The sequence below is a fragment of the Stegodyphus dumicola genome, chromosome 3 (genome assembly GCF_044657685.1).
Source record: "Stegodyphus dumicola isolate Sdum_Otavi_A_Nest chromosome 3, ASM4465768v1".
Lineage (NCBI taxonomy): Eukaryota > Metazoa > Arthropoda > Arachnida > Araneae > Eresidae > Stegodyphus > Stegodyphus dumicola.
The window spans coordinates 209,707,428-209,722,473 of NC_140770.1; the positions used below are offsets into that span (position 1 = coordinate 209,707,428).

General features: G+C 32.5%; 1 protein-coding gene across 4 annotated transcripts in view; it reads left to right on the forward strand.

The window, feature by feature from the left end:
* Positions 1-15,046, forward strand: part of LOC118192958 (major facilitator superfamily domain-containing protein 6-like) — a 39,155-nt gene that overhangs the window by 896 nt on the left and 23,213 nt on the right. For 2 of the 4 annotated variants that reach the window (XM_035363985.2, XM_035363982.2), the window contains exon 2: positions 9,722-9,962. In XM_035363985.2, coding sequence (XP_035219876.1) covers positions 9,795-9,962 — 168 coding nt within the window. In that variant the 5' untranslated portion in view covers positions 9,722-9,794. Of the gene's footprint in view, positions 1-9,706; positions 9,963-14,660; positions 14,767-15,046 lie in introns of those variants that run through there. The other 2 variants (XM_035363984.2, XM_035363983.2) reach the window with 2 other exon arrangements.

The window sequence follows — 15,046 nt, forward strand, 5'->3', positions numbered from 1 at the left end:
CTTTGTAATTCTGTTAAAGAGATGACATGAAAACTTCTCATGGGCTGAAATGCAACATGAAAAATTTTTGCAAACCTCATTCCGAGATAAAGAGATTTAAAAGCAAACACCTGAAATTGTCAATTTTTGATAGTAAATTACATTTTTATCTTATAACTGTATTTGATACAGCATATTTTTATATCTTCCTAAAACAAGTTTGTTTTCATTTCTACGTTTATTAAAAGAGACAATTTTATAGCGTGTTGGCTTTAGGTCAGGGATAGTCAACCTGCTCAGTAGTAGACAATTTAGGCTTGAATGGTGAGCGGTAGAGGATTTTGGGCATCGTATGATGAAAGTCCGTTTTCCTGCGTGCAGCTCTCGCTCTCTCTTGTTCCATCAATATATTTATAAAAGCTTTGCCATTTCTCTTAGGTGTAGTTCTGGGACTATAGAGCGTATAATGGGATTATCACATCTTAACAAAGCGTGAGGCTAGGATAAATTTTCCGATATACAAATTCCTCATCTTCCTATAATTGAAGGGTTCCTAGCCGAAGCAGTTTCGCTGGAACCGATGCCCCGGCTAGCTAAGCGGGACATAAATTTTCTGTATATTATAAATATAAGTAAAATATAAATGAATGTTTTGTTTTGTTTTGTTAGGGCGTAGCCCATTTAACTATAAATAGTTTTACTAAGCCTCCACTCAAAACATTACTTTGCCTTTAGGCTAAATTAAATTACTGCAAATCCGGTGGGCGGTAAGGAAATTTTACTTCCTACAAAGTAGACAGTAGTTGTAAAGAGGTTGACTACTCCTGCTTTAGGTTTTGAGAGAAATAGCGGAAAATTAACTAATGTTTTTTATGATACGCTATAATTTGCCATGAAATATGGTTGCAGAATTTCAGTTCGCATCAGCTGTCAGTAAGCTTCAAAGTATGCGGATGCTAAGAAGTGTTGCTTTCTGTTGAAAGGTAAAACAGCCGATGCGTGATTAGTGCCCCTTCAGCTTCGACAGCTAATGCAAATTTCAATAAGCTGCAGCCACTGCAAAACCGCAACATTTTTCGGTTTTGCAGCTGAGGATGGTGGTTCGGTAAAACCATCGAAACTAGTACTGTGAAATTTTGAAAATATAACGCTAACTTTTGTTGTTTGACTTCTGAATTAGTATTTGTTCGGCGTGTTATTGTGTCTTAATTATAATAAAACATATTTGAACGAAACGGTGTTTCACAGCTTATTGTGTTCCACTATAATAAACTGAGCAATTAAGACGCTGAATACTACTACCTGACCGCTGATTTCTGAGCTGTGCTCGAAACTAGGAGAACAGGCTGGCTGCCGAGTTTCTGCTCGTTGTTTTTCCCATGTGTCATATAATTAAGAAACAGATTTCCTCAGAAACTTATTAAAGAAGGCATCTCTTCCCTTAAGCAGATAGCACTTTGCAATATTTAAATATCCTTGTGTGCTTTGCAATAATCAAATAACCTAATTTAATAAAATTTATTACTGAAATACTTAATAACTTACATAAACAAACCTTAAGTAGTCACACAATTCAACAGAGATTTTAAGAGTTACTAAACATTTCTGAAATTGTTCATATTCATCTTGGAATTGAAAGGACTTTTCAGAGCTGGAAGAAGAGAAAATTAGAGAATCCGAGAGCCATTACCGACTGAGATAAAAATTGATTGGGTAAAAAAAAAAAAAAAAAAAGTTGATAAATGTGGTCATATGGAGTGTACAGCTGATGAATCTTGGGAGTTTTATATACGTTTTAAACATTTTTAGTGCAAATATTATTTCAGGTTAAAATGAGTTTTTATTGGAACTCATTTTAATCTGAGTTTTTATTGACACTCATTTCGATTTTTTTTTATTGAAAAAGTACTTGCAAGCCATACATAGAGATATAATTCGATGAATGAGTTTAAGAGATCCAAAAGCCATTATTACCTAAATTTCTAAGCCCTAACGTACACACACATGCATGACAAACAAATTTAAAACATGCCTTCATTATAAAGTGATGAATGGTTATTTTTGTTGGATTATATGCAATATTTTTTAGCAACTATTCGTAAAAAAATAAGAATGACCACGAAAAAATTAGACTAAAATTCCATTTATTTTTGAACTATTTTGATTGTTTATTATTATTTTGAGGATAATACTGTTTTCGGACAACCCATAAAATTTACTTTACAACTTTCAAATCCAGAAGTAGCAGCGCATCATACCTGTTGATCGAAAGAGCACAACGCAGAGCATTTACGTAGGTATAGTATTTGGAAGTGTGGTTTCTTTATGAATTGTTTTCTTGCAATAATTAAGAACATGATACTATATTTGGCTTAATCAACAGCAATGAGACCTTCTCAATAACGGATTCGATATTTTTCCTGATAAATGAATATATATGTGTAGAACTTTTCTGTTCAGATTTTGGGATGCCATCTGTAGAAATTTCAACAATGTCCATTGGTCATATTTTTTTTTATATATTGGACACTATTAAATTAATAACATTAAAATCCTTGTACATTACTTACAAGACGTACAAGTGATTTTTATGTTTCAGAAAATAATAAAATTAAAGAACGTTTTAAAATTACTCTATAATTACCACATGCAAATTACTTTGAATGTCTGCCTGCTTGCGGGATGGTTATTTCAATTTTAAAACTTTGCTGGGTTGTAGAGACATTAGTTATTTTTATAAGCAAGAGAGACTGAAAAATTAGCAAAGCCTTCGCCGGGAATCGTACCCGGACCTCTGGACCCAGCGTGCAGACCACCACACCACGAAGGCATGCTAAGAAGGCGGGAGAAATACCTCATAGGGTGTACAACGAAGGTTCATTACATGATGTACAGACGTAGATAAACATTGTTTAACAAACCTTATTAACCTTAATTGCTCAGCAATCCTTTGCTAGCCTCCTTCCACGTAACTTTATTATTCTGATTGTCATCTTCATCCTCTCTCTCCTCCTCATCTTTCTACTTTCTTAGTAGATATATGATTACTTTTTGTCATTTATACAGAATATAACGCAAATAAAATTGTCAACATCCTTCTAAGTCTGCATCTCCACTTCGCCAACAGTAATATTCTCCGAACATATAAAATATAATTCAAGGTTATATAAATTTAAACATAATCCAAGATTTCGAAAGCGGTCGCCAGACACGTTGTAAAGCCACGAGAATCTTTGTCACTCGAAATCTTCGCCCTCTGCAAACATGATTATAGGCAGCAATTTACACCAACAGCGACAGAAAGTCTTGCCCTTTACATCTTTCCAGGCAAGAGCAAAAGTAAACATTGGTTTTTTAGTGTCAATTGTTTCTGAAAGTCGGACAGAACCTTTAGAGTTTCATCGACGCATAAAAAGAATTGCTAGTTAATCTTTACATCTTGGATAATTTATTGGTTGGACAAGATTTGTTACGTTGGGAGGAAGAAACCTAATAGACACTTTTTTCCCATTTAAGTTTTCAGATCGCTAGCCCATTACATGCTTTTTATTTCATAAGCCTAAAATTTAGATTGAAATGCAAAACTTTCAAATGTGCCTCTATTTTGGTACTGCCTATAAATTGTGTTGAAATTACGAGAGATTTTGCTATAAATAATGGAAGCAATCTACTAGACAAAGAGAATTTTAAAATTATTTATTTTACTCTCCAAAACTTTGAGATCACAATTTTTAATGAAAACTCATTATATTTATGTACCTTTTAAAAAATGGTACTATAAAATTGATTAAAATTTCATATAATTTGTTTCGGTAAATCACGGATTCAGGTTCACTTTTCTCCTTGCTTCGATTAAGACGGGTTTTATTACGTACTTCCTATCTTTCATATGACAAAAAGGAACTAAAATGGTGAGTAAAATTTCGGTCAATAATTGCAACTCTTACATAATTTAAAACTGCTTATCTCTTAGCAAAAATACAAAATCACATTTTTGGATATTGAGTTTGCCAAATTTCATAAAAATAGATGCTTCGCAATTCCATTAAAAGATTCCATTAAAGATATAAAAATTAAAACTAAAACATGCTTTCGATTTAAGTTGCAAATAATTTTTCAATTAAACTCCTGCTTTTAATTCTGTTTTACATTCTGGCATCTGGGCTTTTCTTCTTTTCTTCTTTGTTTTTGTATCAGCGTCACTTTAATTTCCTTCACAAGAGTAGAAAAATTTATGTAACTTTATCTCCTGATTTATCTTATATAAACTTAATTGCAATTGAAGGAATGAAGATATGGACCACGTGATAGCGTTTCTGGAATGATGGGTTATCCAATTACGGCTGATTAAACCAGCAATTTCTTTTAATTGATAAATTGTAGGACCATTGCCATTTCTATAACAGTGATAATTTCTTCGTCATCATGTTGGAAACGAAATAGATCAAAGAATGATTATTTAAAGAAACATGGTATCAATTTACTGCAGCTTGAAGCGCATGTTGGGAAGCTTATTTTTCTCTGAAAGAAAACATAAGAGTTATCATAATCGCATTTCCAGTCACATCAAAGAAGGCCCATTGAGCATCGAGACGAGTTTCATTTCCAATTTTTAAAACTTCGGTAATGGTAATAAGATTTTCACTAAACTCACATATTCATTCTTTCATTATGGTAGAGGAAAACCCAATAATCCAATCCAATTTATTTTGCTAATAAGGAAATGGAAATTTCAAAATTTTTTAACATTCCATTTTCAAATTATTTTAATAGTTGTAGAGGTATTACGCCCAAAAAACATTTTCTAACTATCCAGGCACATGGATTTCAAAAATGAAGCATAAGTTAAAAAGTACACATCAAAGTAGACTTCAAAACGTGAGGTTTCAAAAAGTCAACTTTAATTCACATGTGTGGCTGTTAAACAAACACAGAATATTCAGAAGATACACTTAATGTTTTAAAAAGGTAAACATTCTCCAGTAAGGAAACGCTCTTTTAAGGTAAACATTTTCCAGTAAGGAAACGCTCTTTTAAAAATAAGCATGACTAGCAATCTAAAATTTCCATAAAAACTTTCCATCGAAAAGCTACTTTGCGTTTCTGTATCCAGTAAAGCGTCTGAAGGAATACCATTTAAAATAATTTGACTATCCTTTTGTGACAGACGTTTAATTAGTACCATATATAATTGAAATTGAGAGGCCTTTGCTTTTATCTAGACTGACTGACCCACGCTGATCCACAGTACTACCCCTAGCTGCTTTAAATATTTCTACTTATTATAACCCAATTTCCTTTTTTTTTCGATTTATCTATCATTAACAGCCGAGAAGAATTTTGCGTTCCACCACAACGTCTCTTGTCATCAAATTGACGACCCCTTTCGGCTACCAGCTTCCGAAAAGTTTTGTTTTTTCCCGTGTTCCCGCCTACGCATGTTCACGGACAGTGACAGAGAAATTTCACTGCTAGCTCGAAAAGCTGTTATAGCGTACCAAGGTTTTTTAACTGTAGAAAATCTTGGATATGGGGCAAAAAACTGGGTAATATTAAATCCGTAACTTCTGCATGGGTTTATTGTCCATATAACAACCACATCATGTGTATTTTTCTTAGAAAAAAATCGTTTAAGTCACCCTCATTAGAATATTTACCACGAAGTTATCATTCTAACTTTGCTCTACTTTTAACCACGGGGAACGCTTTGAGAAGTATCGTTATAAATATTTCAGACTTATAGTTCTCGCTCCCTGTCTTTCTTAGTAAATTTTTCCAATACAGTAAAACTCCGCTTAACGCGGGGATTACGCTCCATCAAAGCTGCGTTAAACGAGGTCATCTCATGATGTAAATAATTGGGTTAGGGGAAAATGGGTGTAAAATAAATAAATTGTTCAAGTACTTTGTTCTTCAAGTTCATTAAATATGCTTTTTACAAAAATTTTAAAATATTGAAACGACAAAGGAATATTTAGAAATAAATAAAATTTTATATCAACATTTATACTAAGACAGTTCGTACATTTTAAAACGAATTTCATTGTATTTATAGAAATAATTTACATTTTTGTGTTTCAAATGTTCCATTGGTAACCCTCATTTTTCGATATCTTTCTACACCGTAATTTGCAAGACAATAAAGCTTTTTTCTAGTGTCGAAAGAGATATTTTAACCCAATTCTCTTGAACAGGTTTCCAAAGAGTTCTCTTGAACAGTCCAAGGCGAGTTGTAGGTCTACGTCTGGACAATCCGCATTTTATAAGTCTAAAAGAGAAAATATTCGTGTATGATATATGAGGATATTTAGTAGGGATACGAGTGAAGGATATGGCCTTGATACACGTTTCTTGTCACATTTTTTCCAGGAAATTAACAGTGAATTTTTACGTACGGCTGCTTGCTTTGTCTTGGTGCAGTTCTGCTAATTGATGGCACTGTGAGTAAAGAGACATGGGACAGAAATGTATGTTTGGGCATTCGTTTCCAAAACGAGCCCGTTTCATCGACATTAAAAACTAATTCTGGAGGATAGTTTCCTCGTTCAATTATTGTCTTAATGTCCCTCACCGCTTTTATATCTCCACTTGCTGCTTCTTCTGTAATCTGTGTGTTATGAAGATTATTTCGATGTTTAAATCTATTAAATCATCCTAGATCTGAAACGAAAGTTTCAGTTGTGTCACCTGTTTCAATGTAAATGTGATTACAAATTCTTCTCGCTTTTTCCATAATAATAGCTTGGCATAATGGTATATTGCGTTCAATTTCGTCGTCAATCTATATAGAAAATCGTTTTTAAAGCTCCTCTATCATATTATTTACTAGAACGGGTTATTCTAGTTGTAGAGGGTTTTGTAGTTATAATTGCTGATGACGCTATTTTTTCTTTATTTTTGAGAATTGTCCTTATCGCTGAAGTTGACAAGTTCAATGCAACATCACTGTCTACTCTTCTAAGCACTTGCAGTTTAGTTTCGAGCAAAATGCTTTTTCTTATTGCTTTATTTTCGTGTTTCTTACTACCTAAAACTCAACTAAACTCAGCACACAAACAGCCCATAGAGAGCCATGGCCGGCAGTGCAATGATATTTGCTGGGGATCGAGCCACAGATCTGCGGTGCTGCTGCGCGACGCGCTAGCCACTGCGTCACCGGGCTTACGTTTCTTATTATCACCCATTATCAAAACTAAAAATTGTAATATTTATCACTATATCAAACATTACATTACATAAATTTATACTTACAATAACAGCAACAAATGCTTGAAATAATAAAAATAAGTTTGTGAAACACTACAGAGAAGAAGTAATGCAGATAAAGTACTTTCGATATCCAGAAAGTCTGATGCTGCGCGTAGTTTCCAGGTATCCCACTATTCCAATAAAACCGAAACAGCGCTAAACAGACAAGCGTTAAGAGGAGCCTTACTGTACTTTTGTAACAGATTAGAGCTTGACCTCATAGCACAACAGTTGCACCCTTTTGAAATTCTTCAGTCGGACATAGTAAAAAAATGAGCTTCTAAGCTTTCAAAACTGACTTTTCACATTTGCCTGACAACCAATCATTTTTATACATTGGAAGAAAACACTAAATTTTAAAGTTATTATACTAAGAGAGATATATGCAATATATGATGTGCCGTTTATGCAAAAAATATTAAAATTTATTTATCAAGTAATATATCAGATAATATAAAAAAATAATAACGTTTCTCTAATGGGAAATGGGTACAACTTATATTACACAGGACAGGATTATAAACAGCAGCATTTAATAATAAAAATAGCAATCTATTTAGACGAATTAAAAAGATGGATAAGAATAAATCACTATTACATTAATAATGATAAATTATCAAGAAAATAAAATGCAAATTAATATGCCAAACATACAAAAAAGCCAGTATTAAAGCATCAGAATATTACAGGTACACAATGATTGCAAAGCCTAATGAAAATGAACATAATAGGAGAATTTTCTTTAATATAGAGTGACAAAGGAACTAGGAATAAACCTACAAAACAGAAAGCAATAATAAAACTGCAGATGGGAATGATAAAGATTTTATGAGAAAGTTGCATAGCACGAATTTAGTATGAACTACTGTAAGTGATGAAGGCAAAGCAATTCGAGGGCGCTCTCTTTATAAGGAGGCATGCCTTTGTGAAGGATTTTTATGGGACAGTGGCTTGTATCCACTTTGCACAAAGGGAAAACCACGAAACCTCATAGGCAACCTGCCCGTTCGGTTGGGATTTGAGCCTGGATCGAAATACCAGTTTTCAGTGATTTCATCGTTCGCCGCTGCTGGACCTAGGAAGTTGGTAAATTTTATAGTAATGTTATAAAACAAAACGCGTAGGCTTTTATTAGGATTTCGATGTGTTGGGTTTCGTTTATTTGATTACGGCAAACCACTCGAGAACTGTTTCCATAAACAGAAGGCCGACTTCGTGGAGGCCATTCTTAAGGGAACTGGCTTGTATATACGTTAACCGTGGAAGAATCTACGAAAACTCCTATACAGCCAAGCCTGTTCACCTGAAATTGAACCAAGGTCGAATTAGCAGTATTCAGCGACTTAAACTGTTTGGCTGCTGGCAGGCCTAATTAGGATTTGGAATTTTTCCTGTGGGTTATATGGCAGCCATAAATTATGTTTTATGCATAAATTATGCCAACTGGAAGATACTGAGGGTACGACGAAGGAAAATAATATTTTGAATCCTCACTCTCATTGGAGGAAATAATACTCGTTATAATTTCAAATTAAAAAAATGAACTTTAAATATAACTTTTCAGAGATTATAATATAAGTAAGTTGAAAGCATGTTTGAAGCAAACTGTAAGAGATTATTTATTCGAACACCTGTAAGAATCATTTAGAATAAGCTCAGTGAAGGTTCACCTAGTTCTGACTTGCGGAAACAACTTCACGCTATTTTGTTAGAAGTAGATTTTTTTACAGTATAGTAAAACTGTTTTGCATTTTTCTCAATGGTCTTTGTACTGCGGTGATAAATAGCCAACTTTAGCTAAACGCGATTTATCTAATGCTTTGAGTACTGAATCATAGTTGTGCACTAAAGGCTCGAAATGTGTACAAAAAAAAAAAAAAAAAAAAAAGACAAAATTTTTTTATCAATATCTTTTATTTTTTGTGTTAACAAAAAATATAAAATGAGTATAAATTTGTAAACATTTTTAATTTCTTTTTATGTCCTTGAATATGTAATTTGCTCTTTACGGCACTTAAATTTTACTTATAATTAACCTGATATTTATGCTCTCTTTTGTCTTAGTATTTATTAGAAATCTTCCTTCTTATATTTAATTTAGCTTGAGATCGAACTAAATATGATTTTGCGTCAAAGTTTTATAAATTTTTATGTATTGGCATACTATTTAAATCTAACTGATTGCTAATACTTGAACTTGATTTAGTTTTAATTCTTTAGTTTGTTGAGGCATATTTATTTTGTAGTATTAAGATTATACAGGGGGTAGTTCTTGTATTTTAATAAAATCTTTAGTTTTATGATTTAACATAAATTAAAATTATGAATAGTTTTTATTTCAAACATTCTTAAATAATAAAAAAATTTAAAGTTTGCAGAACTAATATGCTCTTAACTTAGATTTTTAATTTTATATATTTTCTGTTTTCATTTTAATTTATGAATGGTGACTTTTATGACATTTATGACATTTTTCAAGGTGTCATTATTCCAGATTTCTTCAGGATATCATTACTCTCAAAGAAACTTCCAGTTCATAAAGAAGAGTTATTTCACATTTGTGTACAATGATAGACTCTAATGAAAAAAGACCCCACCAAGTCATAGACTTTAAAGTTAAAAGCACCCAGATTAATTTACAAAATCATATGAATGTGTCTAATGGGACTGCTCTAACCCGCACGAACGCAAGTGTCAAGAAAGAAGTGGAAGAAACTATGGATCAGTTAAACCCAGTAAGTAGTGTTCAAAGGTTTTTAAATGTATTTAAAACACTGATTTTTAATCCATCATATTACTTAAAAGAATAAAGTTGTACAATTATTTTATCGAGACAAAGTATTGTTCGATAAAATGAACAATAATTTTCCTTTTGTTCTTATAGGAACTGAAACTGTTAGAAGACAAATATCACTTTGCCTTCTATTTGCCTGTGGTAAAGTGATACTAGCATTTTATCGAGAAAACGTATACAGCACTTTGCTTCTAACAATTTCAGTTCCTACAACAATTCGCATCCTTGCACATTCCAGAATATTTTAATATTAGCTGTTTCGTATTCTTTTAAAAGTCTTCTTATCTTCAGAGTTTGACATCATTTACATTGCGAAAAAAAAAGGAGAAATTTCTGGACCTCGCGTTTTATTGGGCCGATTCACAAAATTCAAATTGCGTTTTTCATGTTTCGAAAGCGCGACTTAGGATATGTATTAGAATTTTTATATAGCTTATATAGGTATTTTGACACAAAATCGGACCTTTTCTGAAATGACATACCAATCGTTTTCCATATTTCGATTCTACTACTCAAATTATGATTAAATATTAAATTTTGTAAAATTGGGTGACAAATTTACGGAGAAATTCAAAAATTTACTTTGGCGCATTTCTTTGTTTTTCAGTTTGCGCCAAGAATAATTCCCTTTGCAAACTTCTTCATTTATAGCAACCTATTTTCCTTTTCTTTTTTTTCCATTGTACAACAGCAGAAAAAAAAAATCTGATGTGTGCACCACGTGACTTCCTTGTACGGAATATTAAATTATACTAATTTTTTTCTTGCATTTCATTTCAACTTATTTGATTGAATTAACGCTACCTCGTCGATAGCGCATAAACCACAATAGAATAAATGCATTCTTTAAAATTCACTATATATTTTTACCACAGCGACAGACTGACGTTAGGTTCACTAAACAGCGTTATATTTCGTTCATATTATAACTCAGAATGCACCAAATTTATATCATTTGAAGAATTATCTAATCGTTGCCACATGTTCTATTCACATACTATAATCTAGAACGATGTATAAAAGAAATTAAGCAAACAAAATTAAACTGCATTCGATAGTGGTCAAAATGAATATTTTCGTTGAAATATGACCCCTGAAACATTTCGCGATTACAATACTTCCTTTTTACTTCGTACAAGGAAGTAAAAAGGTCATTGTTCATACTTTGAAATAATTTTAAGAAAGTGGGTAAGAAAGTGCGCTTATAACAAATACGCCAAATTTCAAAATGCACCAATATGTAAATTCACGTATATCTTTGGAAATTTGGAATAAAAAAATCTAATGTTTTGCAGGTATGCTTAGAAATACACATACTTTAAGGTGACGATAAAAATTTTGTAGGTCATAATAAAAAAATTTTCAAAACATCTATAAAAATATTTTAAAATACAAATTTTAAAAATAAATCATAAAAATGGACGAATTTTATTTGGTATGAAACCAAATTTCGAAATGTGAAAGAAGGAATCAAATACGTTTAAGGGGTCAGATACCCTTTGAGGGTGAAAAAAACCAATCATTTTTTTTTTTATTATTTTATACTAAAGAGGTAACTATAGCAACATTTTAAAACAAACCGTATAAAGAATTAGAATGAAAGATATCGAGGAAGAACCGAAGCCCAGTTTTCAAAAGTCAGGATCGAGGCGATTGTTTACCTTTTTTGACAGCTGGATATTTACAGCTGCGCTCGTGAAGAGTGGTGATAAATTCTGTTTATAAAAGCAATCTAACATTTTAGATGCCTTTGGCCATTTTCCTTTTGGTACCCCTCTCACGTTTCCTTTCTCCGTTTTATCATCGGAGATGTTTTCCATTTATAGAATTCTTTGTCATGTGCCCTTGGGCTTTATTTAAGAACCGGCAACGTTGCGCCTGCAATAGCTCGGTAATATAGAACTAAGTCGAGCATTTTTTTTTCTTGCAGTGACTTGGAAAGAGATACATTTAATAATTATTTAACTTTCGCTGCTTTTTCTAGAAGAAAAAGCAATATATTAACTTTAATTTTCCCTCATTCATGCAATTTGTTTTGCTTGCGAATTTTACAACGTGTTCTATATTCTGTGAGAGATTTCTCGATACATTTTCCTTCATTTAATAATATAATTAAATATTTATATTGAAACTTCATTCCTAAGATTAATATGAATAGGATAGAAGGGAGATTGAAGCCTAAACGATCATCTGGCAGTAGAAATGAAAAGAGAAAATTTACTGGTAACATCCACATGCGAAAGCATTGCGAGTCGTCTACTGCACAACTGAATGTGAGTGCTTCTGCAAAGAAAATAAAACTTTCTAATAAGCAGTTGGAAAATGAAACTAATGATGATTTTAAAAGTTTTAGGATCTTGGATTTGAGTGTAATGATTTCCTTTTTCGAAAAGGAATTGTGCTGCAAAATATGGGGCAGTGATGTCATTATCAAAGAAGAAGTTGTGTGTGGCTAAGTTCTAAATTTTCTTTAAATTGTAGAAATTGTATAGAACTGTGTGCATTTAAAAGTTCTAAAATGATTGATAAGAAGAACAACTGTGCTAACATTAACATACGTTATGCTTATGCCATGCGAACAATTGGAATGGGCTACTCAGCAATGAAACTATTTTGTGGTATCATGGACCTTCCCCACCCAGTATCGAAAAAAAGCATACAATGTAAAGAAGTTTATGTCGTGCTCAAGTAATGTGGCACAACAATCGATGAAAGATGCTGCTTGCGAAGAAGTTCAGCAAACGGGTTCTTCAAATGTTGTGGTTAGCGGCGATTGTTCATGGAAAACCAGGGGTCGCACATCACGAATAAGTGTGTGTACCGTTATTGGAGACAAAAAGTGGTAAGGTTATCGACACAGAGGTTCTTTAATCTTTTTGTAAGGCATATGATACATGGAATTCCATGAAAGGTACACCAGAGTATGAAAACTGGCAAATGAAACATGAGGCGGAGTGTCTTATGAATCACATTGATTCTGCGGGTAAAATGGAGGTCGTTGGTATAGTTCGAATTTTCCAGCGGCCAGAAACGAAGCATGATGTGAAGTATGTTGGATACACTGGCGATGGAGATTCGAAGATTTTTCAATCTATAACGGAGGCCCAGTCCTATGATTCCGATGTGTCCGCTTCTAAAACCGATCGTGTCGGTCATATTCAGAAGAGACAGGGAACGCGGCTCAGAAAATTGAAACTGAAAGGTATTAAATGTGCAAATGGAAAATCTATTGGAGGAAAAGGACTGATACACAAATTGACTGTTTACTATGGTAATGTGATTCGAGAACACAAAACTTCTTTGGCGGAAATGCGTAATGCTATATGGGCAGTCTATTTTCACACATGGTCAACTCATGTTGAACCGTTGCATACGTTTTGTCCAATAGGTCACAATACTTGGTGTAAATACCAGAAAACTGTAGCTAATGGAACTGTCAGTGAATTCAGACATAAATTAACACTTCCTTTTTGTGTTATGTTTCTTATTAAAGCAACATTTAATAATTTATCGCAACCGACACTGTTGCGTAGATGTCTTAGCGGAAAGACACAAAACTGCAATGAATCTTTAAAAAATTTGATTTGGAAATTGTGTCTCAAGACCCTTGGTTCAGGAAGAAGAATTGCTGAAATAGCAACGAATGAGGCCCCAATACTCTACAATGAAGGTAATCAAGGAAGATTAAAAGTTATGGCGGAACTTGGGCTGTCAGTTGGTTCGTGTGGTCGAGCATGTCTATGTAAATTAGACGAGCAACGAGTGAAAACTAGTGAATTATGCCTTTTGCAAAGCACAAAAGAAATGCGTAAGAAAAAGATAAATAAACAAAGTATTGAATTGAGAACGTATTGTTACATAAAGGCAAAACATATTCACCTAGTGCATTTTAAATATATACGCTTTAATTTTATTTTTGTTTTTAGAAGATAACTTATATTATCCATTTTTACAACCTGTCTTGTATAATTTTAGAGAATTTTAAGTAATTTTATTCAAATACCACTCAGTATGAAAAAAATTAATCTCCAAAGGACTAGCCTGAAAAAAAAGTGAATTCGTGTAAAAATTGTAAATTTTCTGGTCAGTGCGTTAAAGTTTTCGTTTCATATATTCACGAGTTGTGTTAACTTATTTTGTTTTTAGATGTTTTTATACTTAAGTATCCATATATAGATAATTATATCATGTATCTGATTTAATATGAACACTTATTTTTCTTAAATAATGCATATTTGTTTGATAAAAACATACTTTTATCTTTAAAGTCAATTTTCTTAAAACTATGATTTTACTCACTGCGCGCAGCATTTCTTTGAAACGGCTAATGTAAAGGGCACCAAATTTTACATGGATGCTTATGTGCTAAATATGCTTAATATGACGAACCAAAATGGTCCTTATGTAAAAACGTTTAAAATTGTAGTTAATTTATGCCTAAACAATTTGATAAAAATAAAACAATTTGATAAAAACGGAAAATATAGAATTGTTCCACTTTTTTTTTTTTTTTTTTTTTTTTTTTTTACAGTGTACTTCTTTATCTATGCCACCAACAGTCAAATAACTTAATGCAGACTCCAATAATTACTCAAGTTCAATATTTATTTGTTCTCTTTATCCAATTTACTCTTTTCAGGCATACTAATATGAAGAACATCAGCAGTAGAAATAAAACAGAGTAAAATACTGGGGAATGCATGATATAGTATGAAGATTAGAACTACAATATTAGAGCTTAAATGGTATGAACAAGCATGAAGAACTTGAATTTTCATATCTAATAAACTTCTTCCATACACAGGAATGACTTTGTATGTAACTATTCAGATACTTCCGTACGGAAATTTGAATTTTCAAAGCCTCAGACTGAAGTCTCAGAATTGGGATATTTACTTGAAGAATACAAGTTTGAAGCAAAGCATGCTTTCTTCTAAAGTAATTTAAATTAACAGTAGGAGTTAATATTTTCAGCTTTATTCGCAGACTCATTCTTCCTAACCACCTTACTGCAAATTAAATAAT